A 24,171-nucleotide genomic window follows, 5' to 3' on the forward strand; every position below is an offset into this window, starting at 1 on the left:
AAAATTTAGATTTTTCTAGACTGACTAGATACCATGAAAACATTTAATTTCACTTGAATATAATTTATTTTGTGTTTATTTTTTACCTGATTGTCTTCGTTCGCTGCACGCAGCTTCGCTTGACTGGCTTCCCGACTCTGTTCGATTTGTTGCAGATTCAGCTGGAGATCGGCTAATTTCTTACGATATCCTTCAATCTCGTCTTCCTTCGCACGAATCACGAGACGTAATTCATCTAACTGTTTCAACTTATCCTAAAAAAATAAACATTCTAATTGAAATCCAAAGATAAAATTTATGCATTGTGATGCGATCATATCCAAATTATATTATGATAGAACTCTTCTGATTGGTTGATAATGAGGGTTTGCCATGGACCTTGAGGTCTGCAATAACCAATCATACCATCTGTTTTCTAACTCTGGTAGAGAGTGCCAGAGTTCTCATAAGTTATTGAAATGAGCATCAAACAAATGAACAGTAGATTTTACAGGACTTAGTTCTTCAATCATCAACTCTGATTTACAAAACAATACAACTCAACGTAACATCATGCATTACAACATTGTACCTGATTGGCTACCCAACCCTAACACCTAACAATTGGACCAATCAGAGAGCAGCTTGTTTGTTGACAGGTTTTTTCAACCTATCAAATTCTGCCTTGTATATGAGCTATGACTCATACTCTGGTCTTCTTTTCTGCACCCTGACAGATTTTCAGAAACACAAACCCTAGTACGAAAGCTGTTTCCCATGTCTGTATATTTTACTTGAACTATTACCAAAATAACATATCCTTCTTAAACCGAGATGTCTAGATCTCCAGTTTTGTTTGAAGATCCCCATACCTCAACTTTCTGTTTCCAGAACCCCAAATCCTCATTACCCCAGCCCTGTTGATATCCCCCATTTCCAGACCTCCAGTGTCATATCGCCTGACACCACATTGACTCAAAGTTGTGCTAATTTCCAAATTTTCTGTTTCAAGAACCCCAAACCCTTATTAACTCTAGCTGTATTGATATCCGAAGTTCTAGGCTTTTGGTTTCAAAAATCCCCAATCTCCTTAACTCAAGCAGTGTTGGTACTCCCCATTTCCAGATCTTCAGTTTCAAGGACCCTAAAACCTCCCCAACCCAAGCAGTGTTGATATTGCTATTTCTGTTTCTTCAGTTTCAAGGACCCCAAACCCCACTAACCCTAGCTGCTTCTGTTTGTGCTTTCTGTTTCTGGATTTCCAGATTCTTGATATCAATTTGTTTATACAGTTTTGTCATCTGGTCTTCTTTATCTTCAATTTCTAAAAAAGAAAAAATGGAACTTGTTAATAATTGTTGATTCAAAAATATGCCCTGATTTTCAACTTTTATATTTATTTAATTTTTGGAATATTATAATTTTTTCCACCAAAATGTTGGTGTGACGTTTTGAATATTTTTCAATGATTTTAATGTTAATTAATTTGAGACAAAATTTACATAAAATTGTGTGAAAAATGACAGCTTTTTTTGAGAAAGTTCAGTTTTTGAAACATTTTCAATTCCAAGTTGATGCAACTTCTATGATTTTTTTTGTTTTGTATACAAACAACAATTTCATGACATGTTGTACCAGTAAGAATTATTTTCGCCAAAATTTTGGTGATCTCTGACTAAAAGTAACTAACACTGAGTGATTTTCCGGTCACTGCGAGATCTCGCATAATACATGAAAGGCGCAGACCAAATGTTTGCCGATTGAATTTCATTTTTTTGTAGTTCAATGTTGAAACTTGCAGAGGGGAATATGATGTTAAAGACCTCTTACTTCATCAAAATTGACCACTATCATCTCCTTGTATTGCCCTGCCTTGTAATGCTATGGGAAGTGCGCCCTCATTTCAAGGAAATCATTTCCTGTATCACACCGGGCCCAGTGCGCCAAGCTTTTATCAATCAAAACAAAACGTGTCATTCTAAATTACGTCTCGTATTTGAGGTAAAACAATCGTAATTACACATATAAGCCTAGGTGTACGATAAAACCTTTATGGACTGGATGCTGCCCTCAGTCATACGGCTTATGCATCCTTGCAAGCTTTGCTGCACGAACTTGGGTCAAAAAAGTTGTATCCAATCCATAAAGAATATCATCAAATATGTATAGCACCTTATTAGGCACGGAAATACCTCATTTATCCAATCCCATGTGATGTTTTGACGTCACCATGAACTTTGTTTGTCCTGTTTTTACGTTCAATTTCAGGCATTCTACGTGATCTTGCAGTGAACGGTGAAATTGATGTTTACCATCATAACCCGCCATACTCACCTGTTTGTGCACCAAGTAATTTCTCTGTTAAACTCTGAATGTCTTCCTTGGCCTGTGATAAAGCCTTCTCTAATTTCTTCTTGCTCCTAGTATACAGACAATAGGCTGTTATAATAGTGTGTTTACAAATGATGTAATTAAGTAATGTACTGTAAAATGACTAATTTTCACTGGGTTTAAATTTCACTGATTTACCATTTCAGGCATATTCAGTGGGTTTTAAATTCACGGTTTCATCATTTAGATAATGTGTTCTATGCTAAATTTTACATATTCACTGGGTTTTAATTTAGCGCATTTTCCAGTCAGCGAAATAAGCTAAATTAAAACCCAGTGAATAATTACCCCCTTTACAGTAATAGGAACAAGGGAAAAAAAGTTAAAAAATCAATCTGTGATTCAGATATTCCCCAAAATTACTACGCTATGACAACTTATACATCATCTGAGAGTTTAGATATGGTAATGCAATTATACTTGTATAAGTCATATTAATGCTAGTCTGAGTGCTATTCAACAACCATGGACATATGACTCAGATCTTCTATGATCATAACCAGAGACATTTACTGTGACCTCTCAAACCAGAACAGGTCATCATGTAATTATACGGCAAATAATCATTAGTGTTTTAAAAAAAATCAGTTAGCACTAAAACACTAACTACATGGGAAAAATATACATGTATAACCATCATGGTGCAGCCAAATATAATATATTTTAATCATATGGTCTATAAAAGACAGCCATGACCATGGAAGATCTGACACTACAGCTCAATCATCATGGAAGTTCTGACCATGTTCTGCCAATGGTCAACCATGATCATGGAAGTTATGGTTGAGCATAGTCATCGATGTTCAACCATGATTGAGCATCATCATGTACCACTGCAATTAGTTATTGGCTATGATTGACCATCAAATACCATGGTATACCATGGTTGCCCATTTGCTTGGGTAATAGAACAAATACAGTATCCTTTTTTTTCCACAGCGACACATGAATATCAAAACTGGAACCTCCCTGACTGATACATGTGAACTATTACAATGTAACTTACTTTGTTGCAGCTTTTCCACCAGTTAACGTGTGCACGTATGTCACCATTTCATGGTTCAGTTCTTGTAGTTTCTGTGAAGCACTCGCCGCTGTATTCAGTGCATCCTGTATACTGTCAGATACTTCCTCCAAATCAATTTCGTTTCCTTTCGGCATCAGCTCGTCTTCATCGTATGTATTGATGGAGCTTACAAAAAACTATAGAAAAATACAAACAACAACTTTAAGATGGTATCAGGGGGGGGGGGGGGGATTGGCACAAGAGGGTGCCATCCGATTTGAATGGAACATTTCAAAGTCAGTCGTCCGTAGCTCATCGTCAACGCAACAACGTTCCTTCTATGAACATATTAAATAATTTCAGCGATTTCTTTACAGAATAATCCTCAACAAAACTTAGAAACATCTCGTAGAAAAATAGAGGCTCTAAAATGATATCTAGTACAATACAATTCAACCGACAGCCAGTCTGATGCCATAATTTCTTGCTTGAGTGCGAGTTCTACGCGTGATTTTATTGCATTCAAAACTGTTCCATTCCAAACTGCACATGCACACACACTGTGGTTTCTCAAAATGCATACTAATTAGGTAACTTGTCACTGACAAAAGTTACTAAAAACATTTTGAGCAATAGTACTAGAGTGAAATATAAACATGCCTTTGCATTCTACATGAATTTCGTAACTTGCTATGATCATGGTAAAGAGAAAACATGTGGTTACTTTGAACAGTTTGCTAGAGCCTGATCGAAAACGTCTCAAAAAACACCTTTACATCATTTTCCGATTATTTTTTCAGCTCGTAATGATAGAAGGTCAATTTAAAACTAACATGTATGCTATCAGAAAGCATTTTGGCACAATTTTACTGAAAAGACGATTTTTTCATTGCTCATGAATATTAATTTATGCAAATTAGACAATTATTTCCACCAATCGTGTCATGCAACTTCCCCCCCCCCCCCTGGATGGTATGTTAGTATTCAAATTAAAGAGCAGTGGTCACCACACCATGCCCTGTTTGCAGGTAATATTAAAAGGCGGTGGCCGTCGCGCCATGTTCTGTTCGATATGGGACTCATAGCAACATACACAATGTATGTAAAATACATTGTTTGTTTGTGTGAAATTCAAACACTAGCTTCGCTGCAACCACTAGCCTTTAAGGTAGTAACTGTGAAAACACAAGTTATAAATTGACCTGTGATTCAAACATTTTCACAAATTACTAAGCTACTATAACAACCTATATTTTAGCTGGAATTAATTTTCGCTGAAAAGGCCTTTTAGGTGTTTTGTACAAAATTTATTTTCGCTGATTTTTGATGAGTTGCATGTAAAATATAGAAAAACAAGTCATGAATGACACTGCCTTCGCTAGTTGTCATTCTAAAGTTGCATGGACATAAATTGGCAAACGTGATTTCTATGGCATTTTCAAGTTTATAGCACTCTCCATCCAGGTCAGCATTATTCTCAGCAAGAAAACCAGATAGCACCAAACCAGTACAACAGGTAAAATGACAAGGAAGTATACAAATCAGATCTGCAAATATGTAGAGTCAGTGTTGTGTCTGTTTGGATAAACTAGTTTGTGGCCCTGGATTAGTTTCAATATCTCTAATAAGGACAAGATTACTTCTCATACGACAATGATACAAATAAAGTGCAAAAATCCAGAAAAATATTATCAAGTTTTTATTATCATACATTAATATTAACAAATCGTGTGAAATTTTATATACAGAGAAACACATATTTATGCTTTGGTTGACAGAACTGCGAAACTTTATACAATTGTCGGACACGCAGTGAATAGTACCGGTATGTTTTTGTAATACATTCAGTTCCAGTGGCTTTGCTTTCTGAAAAAAAAAAATCTGGCTATGCACCTGAAAAAAAACAAAAAAAACAAAACATTTAGCCCAAAGTAAGCAGAGGTTGTAGCAAATGTGCTCCCATTGGCTGTTAGATTTAATTAAAAAAGATATTTGAGTCTTTTTAGTACAAACAAATATTACTTAATAAATTTATACCAGCCAGAAAGAAATTGCAGTTCACACTGTACTATTTTAAACATGTTCTACCAAAGTCTAGGATGAACTAATTCAACAGTCTGTTTCCACTCTATAAAGTTGTCAAATTAATATATCAAAAGAAATAAAAAAAAAAAAAACTATTGAGAAAAATACAAAAAAATACATTTAATATAAAAGCAGATAGAAGTGCATAAAAAACTAATCAGCAGAGATAGTGATCATGTAATCAAATTTAATTTGAACTGGATTGCATTGTCTCAGATTGGCTGCTTATTTGCATATTAATTTGCATACTAATTACCATACTGTAGTATTAAAATATATAAAATAATATCCGAAGTTTTGAAAAAAAAAATTATGACTATTAAGTCAACATCATTAAAATTGAGGATTAAGTGAATTTGACTCCCTCCCTAAAATTGTTTCACATATCCCTTAAAAACATGGCGGCCGTTAAATTCATCTCAATCGAGGTCCGTAATTTATTTTCCTGCTCATAATGGAGATAAATTATGGTAGCTAAACATTGAAATTGCCACCCTGACTTCAGTACCGAAATAAATAGCTGATTGGGAAAATGTGTCTCTGTTGACAGAGGTTCGATTTACCGATAAACTTCAACACCGCATGGAGCATAGAGGTCCCGGTCACGAGTGCAGTAACGCACGCAGTTATCATATTTACTTCAAAGGTAATTTAACAGCGATGATAGATTCATTGATATTTAATTACAGTACTTTTCAATTTCATCATTGCTTTCGGTTGGCCGAACTTGACTTGTGTTTTCTCGATAATTCTAGTCTAATATGTCGTCACGAAACCAAGTTTCAATCTGCTAGCAGTTGCCAATGAACACCGGAAATAGCAATCGTACATAACAGAATCACGATCAGCGTGTTCTAAACTTTTACGTTTTTATTATTCCAGTATTTCATATGCCAAACGTTATTCCTAAGCCTCCTTAATGACGAGATAAACTTTCGATTTACACGTTTCATAACCAGTTCTTGAACTAATAGCAGGACTGTTTTTCTGGCAAAGTGCGACACTGTGCGATCGCTAGTTTCTCACTGAAGTCAGGACACACAAAAGGATAAACCAAAGTTCATAATAAATACCATAAGCACAGTTTCTTACCTTTGAGATAGAATTTAATCGATGTAAGCCTTGTGCAAAGAAAGATACAGTCCTGGAATACAATATCCTCAGACGAAATCGACGGAATTTTCCTCAGCGGTTAGACTGGCGCATGCGCAATACGGTATGCCAGTTCTCTTGCGAGATGTCGTTAAAACTCGGATTTTTCCGGCAAATTTCGGCACTTGTACTAGTAAAATGTTGAAAATCACAGAAAAACACAATGAAACTTTGGCGAATCAAAAAAATACTTGGCGTGCATATGTATGGCATTGAGAATAAAATTTGCACCAACTTGGAAAAAAAATGGACAGAGCATATCAAAGTTATAAGAGGTAAAAGACGGACGGACGGACAGACGGACGGACGGACGGACGGACGGACAGAACCCAATCTATAAGCCTTCGGCAGACATCGTCTGCGAAGGCTAAAAAGTATATTCACTGGATTTTATTTTCACTGAAGCATCCCTTCAGCAAAAATAGCGAAAATAAATTCCAAGCGAAGATAAAGTATTCCACAGTACTATCTGAAAGCTTGGATATGGGTGAATACGGCAGTGCATATGCCATACCAGTGTTGTCTAAGGGATTACCTGAAGGCCAATTCCACTACTGTCCTTATTTTTCCCTTCCGAATATTGAAAACACTGTAACTGTTCATTTGTTTATTTGTTTATTGTTGTTTATATCTTATTTCTGACATCTATTTGAATCTCAACCGCTAAACAGGATGTTAGCATCCTCAAAGCCGCCATTTAAAGGGCGGTGATTGTTTCACAGCGCATGTGTAATATTTGTGTTTATAAACAATAATTTCCCACAATTCAGTGCGTTCTTCAAATGGAAATCACAAGTACGAGCTTAGACTTTGGCACAACATGCACTACCACTGGGAACTTTTTTGATAACTTCCAATCACAAAAAAATTACATTCAGTAACGTATCAGTTTGTACTCGTTGGTCTGCGCAACTGTCCAAGTTGCTGTCTTTGTTTATATGAGACCCATATCTCGCAAATGAGTGGTGGATGACCACCACCTTTCAACTATCGGTAAGTTGCATTTGTGATTTTAACCTTTTAACCGCCAGTTCCCTCTTTTCATCACAAATTCACAAAATTGTCCTGTTTATATTCTGCACTTTCCTTCAGAAGATTGGGAAAAAAATTATCAAATTTTGTCTGTTGGCTCCAAAATTAGAGTTCATTCCCAGAAATATTGAAGAATATATAAAAAGTACAGAAAAATTTGGACGAGAAGGTTTTGTGGTGAAAAAGTTAAGTCAGTTTTTTTTTACCTCATTGAGTTGTCCTAAAAGTTTAGCTCTCTGCGTGCAGGTATCTTGATACCCTACGATAAATACTACAACTTCCTGTTGGTATTTCTTCTTCAGTATTGCATCACCAATGATTCTTTCAAGTTCAATCTGAAAATAACATCAAAGAATTTAACTATACTAATACACCAAATTATTTTACATTTAGCATCGAAAGCAATAGAATTTGTATCTGCATTTGTTCAAAAATGTATCTTCAAGCATTCTAATGTTAAAATTTTCCCTTATTTGGGATACTGTAAAATAAACACTATACAGAACACCCAAAAAGTATTTTAAGTGAAAATTAATTTCAGCTAAAATAAAGTATTTTACAGTATACATATACTTTATTTCAGGGGGCAAACCACTAAGATGCAAACCATTATCTAGTAGGTGAGGCAAGACTGGAGTTCGAGGGGCAGATTATATGTTGTTTACCATATAGGTAATAGGTTATTGTTTTATCCTGTATTTTAGTTTCAAGTTTTCATTATAATTCCTTAATGATTTGTTTTCATCTACTAGTATATTTCGATTTTACCCCCCCCCCCCACTTAAAATTTTAATTTACCCCTAATATTGAGTAACCTTGAATACTGACATTCAAATAAATTTAGATACCATACCAGGTTGCCATGGCAGCAATCTCTAAATACCACGGTAACCTATATCAACACCGTTGATGGCAGGCTAAATTGCTGATGTTTTCAATAACTTGGGATAAATGCAATGGGTCACAAGAACAACTTGTAATAATGAATTATCAAATAAAAAAAAAAATATACAGAAAAAAAATTTACAATTATTAAACTGCACACTGAAAATAAATGGCAGAAAATGTGAAATAATGTGCAAACTTAAATTGGAAAACGATTCAAGCAAACTAATGTGTTTGTTTGTTTGTTAATACATTACTCACCAGGTCTGGTACCAGTATTGCAGACTTGTTGTTGTTTACATATTGTTCATTTAATTCAAACTCATTGATTGTCTGAAATAAATGGAAAATGAAAAAAAAATTAAATAATACAGCCCTGAAAGGAGGAATCTACTAATAGTTCAGTAAAAATGGCTCATAATCTTGGAAACTAGAAACTAGTCGCCAGGTCTAAAATAGAAGATGGATAAATGAAGACAATTTGAATAATACAGCCCGGGTAGGAATATACTAGTTGTTCCAATTCCATAGTTTCATGGCTCATAGTTTCGGATACTTTGGTTGCGAGGTTACCATGCCCATTAGTTACATACACCCATAGAATTAACAAAAAAAATTCCAGTGAACATATGCAGAGATCAAATACTGTAAGCTATTTTATTTTTCACTATTACACATTTTTAGGATTTGATGATTTCATGGTATTCGTAAAGATAAAATTTGACAAAGTTCATTAATTATTCCGTGTCAAAAAACATGAGATAAATTTCAACTGCTTACAAAATGTCATGATTTCAGCTTCAGTTTTTTACAGAACATGCCAGACATAGAAAATAAATATCCAAATTTGTGTGTCACAGTTCTTAGTTCTAAATTTTGTTTCATCATTTATTTCCCCCAAAAAAAACAATTCCAATAACAGTTGGAAAATTTAAAAAAAATGTGAAAATACATCACTTTTTAGAAAATAATTTTACCATTTTACTTAATTTTTTAAGTCATACTACTGGTGGGTTATTGATGCTTGGTGTCATTTAATTGCTATGCTATTGCTATGTCATTACTAAATGTAGTGAATATTTTTCAAAATTACTAAAATTGAATTATTGATAGCTAAATTTGTATTACTATTAATATTAATATATGTATCACAAATGGAAAATGTTCGTTCGTTTGTTTCTTTTTTCTTTTCTCAATTAAATTTTACTAATTATTTTTACTTTAATAAGAATGAGAGGCAGTGTTTGTAAAACATGAGAAAGGTGATTTTATTTACACAGACTGATTAACAACAACAAATGACCTAAGCAACTGGTTGGGTCATAAATTTAGACTTCCTTCCTATCACAAACCAACGACAAGCAGCTACAGAGAAATTACTAGATTTGAAGATTATTAGTATGGGTCTATTCTCAGGGGTGGAGCTACGTCATAGAATGTTCTACGTTGCTAAGACACGTACCACTGCACCATGTATTTCTATGGGCTCTGATAGAGCTGGTGTGGAACGCCGGTCAAATAGCCAGGGAAAACAGCTGAAGTTGAAGAAACAGCACAAACTAAATTATGAGAATATCTTGAGCAACAATGTTCAAGAGTTTCTCCACAACTATCCCAAAGTACAGTTTTCGATCGTTGTTTTTACCGGTTACCGCTGGTTACCAGTCAGTGAAAATGCAAAGATGTTCTCTTGTGAGCATATATGGCAATGAGACGACTGATTCAAACTCAACTCAATTATTCTTAGATGTATAAAATAATAATTATACAAATGTAATCAGAATTTATTTTTAAAAAAGTTAAAGCGGAATTGAAGACTATAAATTAACTTTTACATATTTTAATTATTATGGGTTATTGTGCTATAGGATACTGTAGAATACTTTATTAGTTGGAATTAATTTTTGCTGAAAAGATTTTGTGTGTGTTTTGTATGGAATTTATTTTCACTGATTTTTCACAAGATGAATGTAAAATATAGGGAAAAAGGTATATTAACTGGATTTTATTTTCACTGAATCTTTCCTTCAGTGAAAATTAATTCCAAGCAAAATTAAAGTATTTTACAGCACTACAATTGAAAAAAAAGGTGGGGTCACTGGAAAAATATTTAATAATAATAATAATAATAATAAAAATTTGCATTTTTACACTGATTTGTTATGATGAAATTATAATTTTCAGATGTCAAAAGCTATATATTTTTCAGTACCAAAACAAAAATTGTTAAAACATTTTAATTTAATTTAGTGAGTTTTCAACATGATAATAGTTTTCCATTATCATAAGTATCCTAATTTAAATGTTAGTTTCGAAACATTTCAATCTTTCCTGATGCCTAAATTATAGTTTACAATTTTCAAAGTCACTGGCGCCTATTGAGGAACACAATGTTTTATTGTGACTAGCGTCAATGGGTAAACTCAATTTCGTCAATGAGCAGTTATCGCTTTGAAAAATTTTTCAAGCAGGAGAGTCATTATCATCTGCACAGCCACCCATAGCATGTCGTTGTTTACAATCGTCTACCCATGAGCCTTTGCATTTTGTTCCAAGTATTCGTAGACTACCCCTCCACTTTAAATACTTCTTAAACGCTCAGTTTATATTTAAAAATTTCATGTTTTATGAAAAAAAAAGACATTTCCGACTCAATGCAAAAAGATCGTACTGCAATGTTAACAAAACAATTCAATTGAAAACTAAATCAATTTATTCTTTACAACACTCACCTTGTTCACCCTCAATTGTATTTTTTCCAATTCTTCTTTGGTTTCATCGGAGACTCGTTTAGCTTTAGCCCGGGTTGTTTTGTCAATTACAGCCTGTGCAGGAGCATCTCCCCGGTCAAGTATAGATATCGACGAGCCAATCACAGGGCCCGCTGACATCCGGCGGGAAGTAGCACTCATTGTAAATTATCTACATAGAAAAAAAATCAAACAAAAAAACGTAAATGTTAAGAAGTTTTCATAATATTGAATTTCAATATTTTTGGAAGTCATATATGATTACTTTAGGGTGGTCTGTAAATATTATGATCTTGTTTGATGTTTTTCAAAAAGGAATCAACTTAGTGATGTCAATGAAACGTAGTGATGTCACTGTGAAACTTAGTGATGTCACTGTGCAATTTGGTGATGTCACTGTGCAACTTAGTGATGTCACTGTGCAATTTGGTGATGTCAATGAAACGTAGTGATGTCACTGTGCAACTTAGTGATGTCACTGTGCAATTTGGTGATGTCACTGTGCAATTTGGTGATGTCACTGTGCAACTTAGTGATGTCACTGTGCAATTTGGTGATGTCACTGTGCAACTTAATGGTGTCACTGTGCAATTTGGTGATGTCAATGAAACGTAGTGATGTCACTGTGCAACTTAGTGATGTCACTGTGCAATTTGGTGATGTCACTGTGCAACTTAGTGATATCACTGTGTAACTTAGTGATGTCATTGTGCAACTTGGTGATGCCACTGTGCAACTGGGTGATGTCTTTGTGCAACTTAGTGATGTCACTGTGCAACTGGGTGATGCTACTGTGCAACTGGGTGATGTCACTGTGCAACTGGATGATGTCACTGTGCAACTTAATGATGTTACTGTGCAACTTATTGATGTCACTGTGCAACTTAGTGATGTCACTGTGCAACTTGATGATGTCACTGTGCAACTGGGTGATGCCACTGTGCAACTTAGTGATGTCACTGTGCAACTTAGTGATGTCACTGTGCAACTTAGTGATGTCACTGTGCAACTTGATGATGTCACTGTGCAACTGGGTGATGCCACTGTGCAACTTAGTGATGTCACTGTGCAACTTAGTGATGTCTCTGTGCAACTTAGTTATGTCACTATGCAACTTAGTGATGCCACTGTGCAATTTGGTGATGTCACTGTGTCACTTAGTGATGCCACTGTGCAACTTGGTGATATCACTGTGCATCTGGGGGATGTCACTGTGCAACTCGGTGATGTCACTGTGCAACTCGGTGATGCCACTGTGCAACTGGGTGATGCCACTGTGCAACTTGGTGATGCCACTGTGCAACTTGGTGATGTCACTGTGCAACTTGGTGATGCCACTGTGCAACTTGGTGATGTCACTGTGCAACTGGGTGATGTAACTGTGCAACTTAGTGATGCCACTGTGCAACTGGGTGATGTCACTGTGCAACTTAGTGATGCCACTGTGCAACTTAGTGATGTCACTGTGCAACTTAGTGATGCCACTGTGCAACTGGGTGATGTCACTGTGCAACTTAGTGATGTCACTGTGCAGCTTAGTGATGTCACTGTGCAACTTAGTGATGTCACTGTGCAGCTGGGTGATGTCACTGTGCAACTGGGTGATGTCAATGTGCAACTTAGTGATGTCACTGTGCAGCTTAGTGTTGTCACTGTGCAACTGGGTGATGTCACTGTACAACTTAGTGATGTCACTGTGCAGCTTAGTGTTGTCACTGTGCAACTGGGTGATGTCACTGTGCAACTGGGTGATGTCACTGTGCAACTTAGTGATGTCACTGTGCAGCTTAGTGTTGTCACTGTGCAACTGGGTGATGTCACTGTGCAACTTAGTGATGCCACTGTGCAACTTAGTCATGTCACTGTGCAACTTAGTGATGCCACTGTGCAACTGGGTGATGTCACTGTGCAACTTAGTGATGTCACTGTGCAGCTTAGTGATGTCACTGTGCAACTTAGTGATGTCACTGTGCAGCTGGGTGATGTCACTGTGCAACTGGGTGATGTCAATGTGCAACTTAGTGATGTCACTGTGCAGCTTAGTGTTGTCACTGTGCAACTGGGTGATGTCACTGTGCAACTTGGTGATGTCACTGTGCAACTGGGTGATGTCACTGTACAACTTAGTGATGTCACTGTGCAGCTTAGTGTTGTCACTGTGCAACTGGGTGATGTCACTGTGCAACTGGGTGATGTCACTGTGCAACTTAGTGATGTCACTGTGCAGCTTAGTGTTGTCACTGTGCAACTGGGTGATGTCACTGTGCAACTTAGTGATGTCACTGTGCAGCTTAGTGTTGTCACTGTGCAACTGGGTGATGTCACTGTGCAACTTAGTGATGTCACTGTGCAGCTTAGTGTTGTCACTGTGCAACTTAGTGATGTCACTGTGCAGCTTAGTGATGCCACTGTGCAGCTTAGTGTTGTCACTGTGCAACTGGGTGATGTCACTGTGCAACTTGGTGATGCCACTGTGCAACTTAGTGATGTCACTGTGCAACTTAGTGATGTCTCTGTGCAACTTAGTTATGTCACTATGCAACTTAGTGATGCCACTGTGCAATTTGGTGATGTCACTGTGTCACTTGGTGATGCCACTGTGCAACTGAGTGATGCCACTGTGCAACTGGGAGATGCCACTGTGTAGCTGGGTAGTGCCACTGTGCAACTGGGTGATGCCACTGTGCAACTGGTTGATGCCACTGTGCAACTTAGTGATGCCACTGTGCAACTTGGTGATATCACTGTGCATCTGGGTGATGTCACTGTGCAACTCGGTGATGTCACTGTGCAACTCGGTGATGCCACTGTGCAACTGGGTGATGCCACTGTGCAACTTGGTGATGCGGCATGCCACTGTGCAACTTGGTGATGTCACTGTGCAACTTGGTGATGCCACTGTGCAACTTGGTGATGTCACTGTGCAACTGGGTGATGTCACTGTGCAACTTAGTGATGCCACTGTGCAACTTAGTGATGTCACTGTGCAACTTAGTGATGCCACTGTGCAACTGGGTGATGTCACTGTGCAACTTAGTGATGTCACTGTGCAGCTTAGTGATGTCACTGTGCAACTTAGTGATGTCACTGTGCAGCTGGGTGATGTCACTGTGCAACTGGGTGATGTCAATGTGCAACTTAGTGATGTCACTGTGCAGCTTAGTGTTGTCACTGTGCAACTGGGTGATGTCACTGTGCAACTTAGTGATGTCACTGTGCAGCTTAGTGTTGTCACTGTGCAACTGGGTGATGTCACTGTGCAACTGGGTGATGTCACTGTGCAACTTAGTGATGTCACTGTGCAGCTTAGTGTTGTCACTGTGCAACTGGGTGATGTCACTGTGCAACTTAGTGATGTCACTGTGCAGCTTAGTGTTGTCACTGTGCAACTGGGTGATGTCACTGTGCAACTTAGTGATGTCACTGTGCAGCTTAGTGTTGTCACTGTGCAACTTAGTGATGTCACTGTGCAGCTTAGTGATGCCACTGTGCAGCTTAGTGTTGTCACTGTGCAACTGGGTGATGTCACTGTGCAACTTGGTGATGCCACTGTGCAACTTAGTGATACCACTGTGCAACTTAGTGATGCCACTGTGCAACTTAGTGATGCCACTGTACAACTTGGTGATGTCACTGTGCAACTTAGTGATGCCACTGTACAACTTGGTGATGTCACTGTGCAACTTAGTGATGCCACTGTGCAACTGGGTGATGTCACTGTGCAACTTGGTGATGCCACTGTGCAACTTAGTGATACCACTGTGCAACTTAGTGATGCCACTGTGCAACTTGGTGATGTCACTGTGCAACTGGGTGATGCCACTGTGCAACTTAGTGATGCCACTGTGCAACTTAGTGATGCCACTGTTCAACTGGGTGATGTCACTGTGCAGCTTAGTGATGCCACTGTACAACTTAGTGATGCCACTGTGCAACTTAGTGATGCCACTGTGCAACTTAGTGATGCCACTGTTCAACTGGGTGATGTCACTGTGCAGCTTAGTGTTGTCACTTTTACAACCATGGAACGTGATGATGTCATTGAAAAGCTTGGTGAAGTCACTAAACATTTGTGCATGCAAAATTGTGGCTCAATAAGCTAAGCCATGGTAACTTAATTTACAACAATGTGAAAAAAATTCCCACATATGATGGGATCTGTAAAAAAAAAGGCCAGAGACATCTGCTCGTACTTTGCTTCCCTGACAATAAAATGACACTGGCAAGAAGAAATATGAGCTAGCACTGGTATACTGTAAATCCAGTCATTATCACTAGCATTTCATTTCACTATTTTAATGTTTTGAGCATTTCCACTGGGTTCACAGACTTGGCAGGAAAACAATAAGTTCTATTGTTACTCACATGTCTATTTGGATTTTATTCACCTATCAGCAAAAATACTGTAAAATACTTTATTTTAGCTGGAATTAATTTTCGCTGAAAAGACTTTTTGGGGTATTATGTATGGAATTTAGTTCCACTGATTTTTGATGAGTTGAATGTAAAATATATGAAAAATGGTATATTCGCTGGATTTTATTTTCACTGAATTATTCCTTCAGCGAAAATAGCGAAAATTTATCCCAAGCAAAAATAAAGTACTTTACAGTTGTTAGAATTAAAAACCAGTGAATAATTAATATGTTTACAGTAAGTTTGGTTAGTTACATGTGTAGTCTCACAACAATGGATACATTTACTACTGTAAATCACTATTGTACACAAAGAACCTAGTCTATTTTAATCTCAGTCACGGTTGAAAGATTATTTCAGTCAGATTGTCTATCAAAAAGTTGCAGAGCAGTGTTACTGACATACATATCACAGAGTTCAGATTTTTAAAATTGAAAACAAATACTAGTATTATGAAAGAAAATCTCACAATACTTCACAAGAAAAACAGCTATAGTACTACAAAATATTTTATTTTCGCTTGGAATTTATTTTCTTATTTTTCGCTGAAGGATGAGTCCGTGAAAATAAAATCCAGCGAATATACCATTTTTCATATATTAAACATCCAACTCATCAAAAATTAATGAAAATAAATTCCATACAAAAAACCAAAAAAGTATTTTCAGCGAAAATTAATTCCAGCTAAAATAAGGTATTTTACAGTATTCTGAAAAATCACATAAAATGCACAAGGTGAGTATAGGAGTCGAATGGTGTCACTGTATCACGATAAATAGGTGACGAAATTACTACGTGATGGATACAATGGGCCAGTTTAAATGAAATGTCATTATAGGGCTCCCTCAGCCCTCATTGTAATCCTAATTTTGTCCCCTCCAGTGCCCCTCCTCTATTTTAATTTGATATGCCCCTCTTTAAAAAATGTATAGTTACCAGGAGGGGCATGTACAATTATATTGCTGGAGTGATATAGTTTAGGTTAGGGTTGGGGGGGGGGGGGTCTTAAAAAAGTCATTCTTTTTAAATTAGAGGTGAAACTAAGGCCTGCCCACCTCTTACAGACAGGCAGATTTTAGCTGGGACAAGTAAATGTGGAAATTGCCTGTCCCTGTGGAATTAAGGCCTGTCCACCTGTTCAAGATGGGCAGATTTTATCTGGGACAGGTAAATGTGGAAATTGCCCATCCTTATGGAATTAAGGCCTGTCCACCTGTTACAGACAAGCAGATTTTAGCTAGGACAGGTAAACGTAGAAATTGCCTGTCCCTGTAAAATTAGGACCTGTCTACCTGTTACAGACAGGCAGATTTTAGCTGGGACAGGTAAATGTGGAAATTGCCCGTCCTTATGGAATTAAGGCCGGTCCACCTGTTACAGGCAGGCAGATTTTAGCTGGGACAGGTAAACGTAGAAATTGCCCGTCCCTATGAAATTAAGGCCTGTCTACCTGTTACAGACAGGCAGATTTTAGCTGGGACAGGTAAATGTAGAAATTGCCTGTCCCTGTAAAATTAGGACCTGTCCACCTGTTACAGACAGGCAGATTTTAGCCAGGACAGACAAAAGTAGAAACCTCTGTTATTTATGTAATCGCATTTATTATGGTTGGGAGGAGGGTAGGGGAATTATTCAAGGTGACGAAAGTTCACTGGAGGTTAAAGTTATTCATAGTATGGTTTCTATAACAACGCAGTCATGTACTACACAAGTACTGACCACTCTGTTGTTAAGATTCTCAGGCTGCCGTATCAAGATCAGAAAGATAAGGCCTGTGTCAATACTAACAATACTAGTACTCACCAGTTCGTAGAGGTGAACTCTCTTAGCGGTGTCATCGCTAAGAACCAATCACCAAAGAAATTGAAAAAACTGTTGTGTCCTGGAAGATTCACTTGATAAAAAAAATACTCAAAAATCTTTGAAATCTAGCAAGAAGGGTTGGGTAACTGTGATGTTCAAAATTTTGAAATAAAAATATAGGGTCATCGAACTACGCTTTCCACAAAAGTAACCTAAAAAATTGATCAAAAACGTGTGTTTTAAATAATTTATAATTGGTTCCTTTGGCAGAAAAATTATATCAAATAAAATTTTGTTCAGTGACCTATGCTTAAAAATTCTATGTAGTATCAAGTGAGCTCCATATGACTGTCACAAAAAATGGAGAATTTTGAATAATTAGGTTACTGTAAAATACTTTATTTTAAGCTGGAATTAATTTCCGCTAAAAAAATGTTTTTGGGTGTTTTGTGTAGAATTCACTGATTTTTGACAAGTTGAATGTAAAATACAGGAAAAACGGTATATTCGCTGGGTTTTAATTTTTATTTAATTCCAAGTGAAAATAAAGTATTTTACAGTAAGTGGAAAAATTACTTGCATATACGTGAATCATCACTTGACAATTTTTGAATGATTTACTGTGATCAATCTTTTCTGTGTTTTAATTTAATGGTACAGAACTACCTCAAAATCATATACTGTATATATAAATCATATAAATATACTCATATTTTCATATATGTGAAAATTGAATTAATTTTGTAAAAAAAAAAAATATTTTCATGATTTCTTGAAAATCAGGGACTTTTTCTCTGGAGGTCATGCAACAGCGAGTCTTAGCGACTTTTGTAGATACATACTTTATTACGATACACAATTAAGATCATATTATGAGCGAACTCTGTGAATCCAAAATGCCACAAAATAAACTGAGATGAACTAACCCCAGTTCTTACCTACAGTAAAATGACTAATTTTCACTGAGTTTAAATTTCGCTTATTTACCATTTCAGGCATATTCAGTGGGTTTTAAATTCATGGTTTTATCATTTAGATAATGTGTTCTATGCTAAATTTTACATATTCACTGGGTTTTAATTTAGCGTATTTTCCAGTCAGCGAAATAAGCAAAATTAAAACCCAGTGAATAATTAACCCCTTTACAGTAGACTTACACATACATTTGCATTATTATTTCTTAGAAATGTCTGTTTTTCTGATTTCTCACAATTTATGAATTTCAACACGATTTCCTTCGGAGGGTGGGTATGCAAATACAAATATACTTAGTTCCTTATTTGGAGGCATGGTAATGTAATTCCCAGTTCTCGAATCGATAGCGTTTGCGTATTCATCGTTTGTGCGCATATTGCGTGACCTGAGGTAAACCAGAATATTTTGTTTTATTTGCTGTAAATTCAACAAACTATTTGAAGCAATGAATTATTGAATAATGTCCTAAGTTAATTGTTTGACAACTAAATCCCGCTTTCACCAATCATTTCAACGCCAAAAAAAAAATTTTCGGATATCAAATTCTTTCTATTAGTTAGTTTGACATTTTGATAAGAATTGTCACCTGATTTTTGTTACCATTTTGAAAATGGCCGCATTTAAGTTTCGGCATTTCTTCTCTTCGACCACAAATCACACCTTAATTCTATATTTTTTTCGATTTTTTTTTGTGTGTTTTGAAATGCCCCCCACTGACTTAGATCAAACTTCTACAACCATATAACATATTTCAATCACACAAATATCATAATTTTATTAATTTTGCTACGAACAATTAAGCCACCTCCAAGAAAAATTAATTTTCCTCAAACCACATGGTCTGATGTTCCTACTATGTACATCATTTTTTGAGGGATTTTTACTTTGTAAAAATTTCCTAAAATTAATTTTTCAACCTACATAATTAAAAATAAAAATGTTCATAGACTGGACAAGTTAAAAGGGGAGGGGGATAGCTGGTACAGGGTACAGGAATTAAAAACGGTATTTTATAATATTTTGATAATTTGAGTTTAAGAATAAAAATTGGAAATTCGGAAAATGCTTTATACGCTTACAAAAAATAATATCTTTGTACAAATTACGGACGAATAAAAAAGCTGATTACATTTTACACCTCGCCCATGTCTACGAATTTACGTTTTTTATTTATTTATATTAGATTATTAAGAAAATAAAAATAATTGATTACAGCTTACGAAAATACCCTTTGCCGACACTCAAGTTATATTGAAATTTTTTTGACAACACTAGTTTCAATCACCCTTTAAAGTGTAAGATATATTCTCAAAGACGGAGCTATGTCACGATCACCCAAACGTTGCCAGGACCAATCATAAACAAGAATTGACATTGAATATTTTGATTAACACCTCGGTTTTCCCCCACACTAACCAACTTTCCCCCACGCTAAAGAAAAAAATCTCTTGTCTTCTACTGACTTCCTGCTCCAGTCCGTCTTTCAGAATAAGCTCAGTGTTCTCAGCAGGAATTTAAATACATCGGTGGAATTGTTCCATCAGTTTAGAAAGTATGAGAAAATTACTGTAAAAGGATTAATAATTCACTGGGTTTTAATTTTGCTTATTTCGCTGACTGCAAAATGTTCTAAATTAAAACCCAGTAAATATGTAAAATTTACCATAGAACACATTATCTAAATAATAAAACTGAATTTTAAACCCACTGAATATGCCTAAAATGGTAAATCAGTGAAATTTAAACGCAGTGAAAATTAGTCATTTTACAATACCCATCTATGTGGAACTACATGTAAAAGCATGTATTTTGTTTCCCTCATAGTATTTTGCTTATTATGAAAACATATTTTAATTTTATTTTACACTTATAGACACTTGTTTTTTCCTAAGATTTTGTGAGACAATTTATCTTATGAAAGTAAAAAACCATCGTGTCTGGTGAAAAAACTTTAAGCTCAGAAAAATAAAAACAGGAATCACGTTCAATCATGCTGACCTTGAGGGAGAACTTTGTTTTGTAAATATTACGAGTGACCATGACTTCAATCAGACACCGATCACTCCGCGATAGCACTAAATATAGCTTATGTTCTACTGAAACTTAAACTGTTACGGTGTAAACATGACAATTTACGTTTCCTGCGAAACTCGATCGCCGAAAACAAGTGTTTTTTATCGAGAACGCTTAGCGCCATTGTCGGGTGATATAACTATAAAAACAAAACAGAGTAACTCGACACTACAGATACATGGTACGTACTTCAGATATGCTACAATCTCGGTCCCCAGTATTTTAGTTCTAGCGGGGATCATGGCCTGGAGGCGACTGTTCCAGTTCGCTGCATCGTAAACAGCACACACGATAACCAACGTCTCGTTGAAAGTGTTAATCGGTTTTTATCATGAATCGCTTAGTGATTTATTGTCATCGATTAACGATTAATTAGCTACGTAAGACCGATAAAACTCACCGTAAATGTGAAACAAAGATTAAACTTTGACTCTGTTGAGCATCACGCCGTAATTTTCACCAGGACCGTTCGAATAAAGCTCAGGAACGCAAGATCTCCAATCTTCTGTCAATTCCCCATGTCCGCCATTTTGCTGACCGAGCTCGCCATCATGCTTGGTCACGTGATAGTTGTTGCCTAGCAGCAGGCGCAGCAGTGAAAACAAACTTGAATGGCGACAATTCTTAACTAACGAGAGAGAAAAAGCGGAACGTAACTATCAATTAAACGGTATGCAAATAATAAAAAAAATACCGAACAGCAACTTATAAATGTAGATCAATAAACTCCCAGGCTAATGTACCAAGATCAAACGCGCGTACGTGTGAGGTTTGCTGTTGACGGAGAGGGGCGTCCCGGGTATAATCCTCATGTTGTTATAAAACAATGAATTTAAAAAAAAAAATGAGCGAAGAAATCATTACCAAGCAAAATAGACTATGCGGATCGTAGAAACTATGTAAAACGTTAATCTCAAATTAGAGTTTTAAGTCGAACTAGGACTCGAATTGAGAACTATTTTCTATTTGATATTTGTTATTTAGCTGGAGAAAATGAAAAAAGGTAATTTTTTGAGCTAACAATAATTCGAGAAATGAACAATACCGGTACATAAATCCTCGTCAGTGAGCGCGTCAGCTAAAAAAATGTGCACAATTTTCACAATCGATCAAGGCTGTCACGGTACAATATCACAACACTTAGAAAACAGAAAGTTAAAGCGGGGAATAGTCACGTGTGCAAGTGGCGGACGGACGGCCATAGCGTATCGGTGTCTACAAACAAGCGTATTCCTTTGCGTTTTTATTGTGCGATCGAAAAAAAAACACGAAATATTTTTTGCGCGTTTACTCTTCTTTTCCGCGAAAGCTGTACTAAGTTAATTTTTAACCATTTTTATCGCATTTTTGAAATCAGTTTTGAAATTTTAAACGGAATATGATTCAGATTGTTGTCTACCTGCAGTCTCCTTCCCAGAGTTCTTTGCGACCAGAACACCATAGAAATTGAACTCTGTCTGAGAGATTGGTCTACCAGTTGTCGCAAACCCATGGAAAATCAGAGAAAGCTTAGAAAGAACTCCCGGGCTCCGAGAGTATAGGAAAAATCTGTGAGTAAAACAAGGGAAATATTTAAAATTAATTGAAAATATAAGCTATTATAAAGGACTGGCCATTTTATCCGGCTTGGGAGGATGCCGGGAAAAAAGAGGGGGTCAAGCTATTTTAAAATTGAATAAAGGGGGCATGCCCTTTAGCCATTGCCCGGGGGCAATCAATTGTGTTATGTGCAGAAAAAAATACATAGCAGACACAATATATACAGATTATTGTAGATTTTTTATTGCACAGACATATTTAAGTTTATGAACTTTCTTTTAACACTTTGTGCACTCAACTTGCAGCACATAGACCTAAATGCGCTGAGCTATCAAAAAAATACTTTTTGCAAAAGTATGTTCGAGGTCTTCAATTTCTGATAAAATAAACACGGTTTTAACAATTCACTTATTATGAAACCATCAAAAGCGAGTGATTCAATTTCCCTCAATGGTTGATTCGTGTTTTGTACGATGATTTGAAACGGTTTCGTGTGCCTCACGTGTTCATTTGCCTTAAAATAACGTTTTCGGGTTCATCGCTGCCGTCCCTTGAATCTTACCGATTTCGATTTAGTCGTAATTTCCGTAGCCATCGCCATAAATTCACACACAAAAAACCGTGGTGAAATAGTAATTAGCATAAAAATGTTTGTCACCTTTGTCGTCATTTTTCTTTTAATTTTATTTTGTAGTATTTCAATACATTAGTAATAATTAAAGCGGGGGAGTCGTCACCTGCGCATGCGTCATATGGCCATAGCGTGTCATTGTTTACAAGTGTATACCCATGAGCCTTTGCGTTTTTAGCCTGTGTTGTTATCGTCGCTTGGGACTCAATTCCCGCGCGTGCGCAGGTGACGACCCTCCCACTTTAACAAGTATAACTAGCAGTATAACAAGAATACATGATGCAAAGCCCATTCTATACATGTTTAAATGTTCCTTGGCCAAAGTAAGAAACTAGGTGATAATATCAGAGCATGGATTTTATGTAGGAGAACTCCTCCTAAAATAAAAAAAATAACTGTTTGAGTAAATTTATTTATTTATTTATTTATTTATTTATTTATTTATTTATTTATTTATTTATTTATTTATTTATTTATTTATTTATTTATTTATTTATTTATTTATGTATTTATTCATTTGTGTTCTGTTAGGTTTTCAACCTAAGAAGTCAACAGCAAATAGCTAAAACAATCGTGGTTGTTTGTTCCATGCGAAAAGTAGCTCAGATTACATATATTTCCAATGAAAACTACATTGAAAAGTCTGATAAGCTGTTAATAGTTATTCATTATCTCAAAATTGCTTTGGCCTGGCAAGAAAAAAAATGATAAATAGATAAGAATGTTTTAAAATACCAATAAAAATATATTGACAACGCTAAAAACGGTTTTTTTAGAGTAGGAAAAGAAGTGCGCCCGGTAAGGGGGTCGAACCCTTGGCCTTAGGATTAAAAGTCCCACGCTCTACCGACTGAGCTAACCGGGCTCGATTGAAACTTTATACAAACTGATTATATAAGCTCTTGATTCAATGCCTTACCAATGAAAATACGTTTAGTTCAGAATTGTGAATATTGTATGAACTAATTACAGGATTATGGGGTGCATTATTAATTACAGTAATTAATAAAGAGCTACACGAAGAGCTCAGTAACAAGGATTCTTGGAGATATACAGCAGTGCAGGTGCGCGTGGGGGCGCGCTACAACCTCGAAAGCAATCACACGCTCCGGCGTTGAGCCCCGTCAAGGCCCCAGCCCCCGGGTGGGGGTACTCACATTGAAGTGCTATATGTACATGTGCCGCCAAAAGGGGTTCCAAATTCACCACTTCTGTCTGAAAAGGGGTATGTTATTTTACCCTGTCTGTCTGAAAAGGGGTATGTTATTTTACCCTGTCTTTCTGAAAAGGGGTCCATATTTTCCAAAGACTGCTGTCTCTAGAGCTTCAGTGACCATTAGCTCAATACGTGATCCAACAATCAGGGGGAATGAAGCTGATTTTTTTCTTTCTGTAACTTCCTTTCGATCGTCAAAGTTTATCCCCGGGAGTCCATCTAGGTAAATAAAAATAGC

At 36.4% G+C, this 24,171-nt stretch overlaps 1 protein-coding gene and 1 non-coding gene across 2 annotated transcripts in view; both read right to left on the reverse strand.

Annotated features, from left to right (window-relative positions):
• Positions 1-21,135, reverse strand: part of LOC102802324 (uncharacterized) — a 94,888-nt gene extending 73,753 nt beyond the window's left edge. The window contains exons 1-8 of the mRNA XM_085494554.1: positions 20,948-21,135; positions 11,263-11,452; positions 8,792-8,863; positions 7,852-7,980; positions 3,377-3,573; positions 2,314-2,399; positions 1,203-1,303; positions 87-254 (exon numbers count right to left, since the gene is read on the reverse strand). Of these exons, the coding sequence (XP_085350680.1) occupies positions 87-254; positions 1,203-1,303; positions 2,314-2,399; positions 3,377-3,573; positions 7,852-7,980; positions 8,792-8,863; positions 11,263-11,442 (933 nt within the window). The 5' untranslated portion in view covers positions 11,443-11,452; positions 20,948-21,135. The remainder of the gene's footprint in view (positions 1-86; positions 255-1,202; positions 1,304-2,313; positions 2,400-3,376; positions 3,574-7,851; positions 7,981-8,791; positions 8,864-11,262; positions 11,453-20,947) is intronic.
• Positions 21,136-23,509: 2,374 nt separating this feature from the next.
• On the reverse strand, positions 23,510-23,582 carry TRNAK-UUU (transfer RNA lysine (anticodon UUU)). The gene has a single exon. It is a non-coding gene; the product is annotated as a tRNA-Lys (tRNA).
• Between the last annotated feature and the right edge of the window lie 589 nt (positions 23,583-24,171).

The sequence above is a fragment of the Saccoglossus kowalevskii genome, chromosome 20, assembly GCF_978046115.1.
Source record: "Saccoglossus kowalevskii chromosome 20, keSacKowa6.1, whole genome shotgun sequence".
In the NCBI taxonomy this organism is placed as follows: Eukaryota; Metazoa; Hemichordata; class Enteropneusta; family Harrimaniidae; genus Saccoglossus; species Saccoglossus kowalevskii.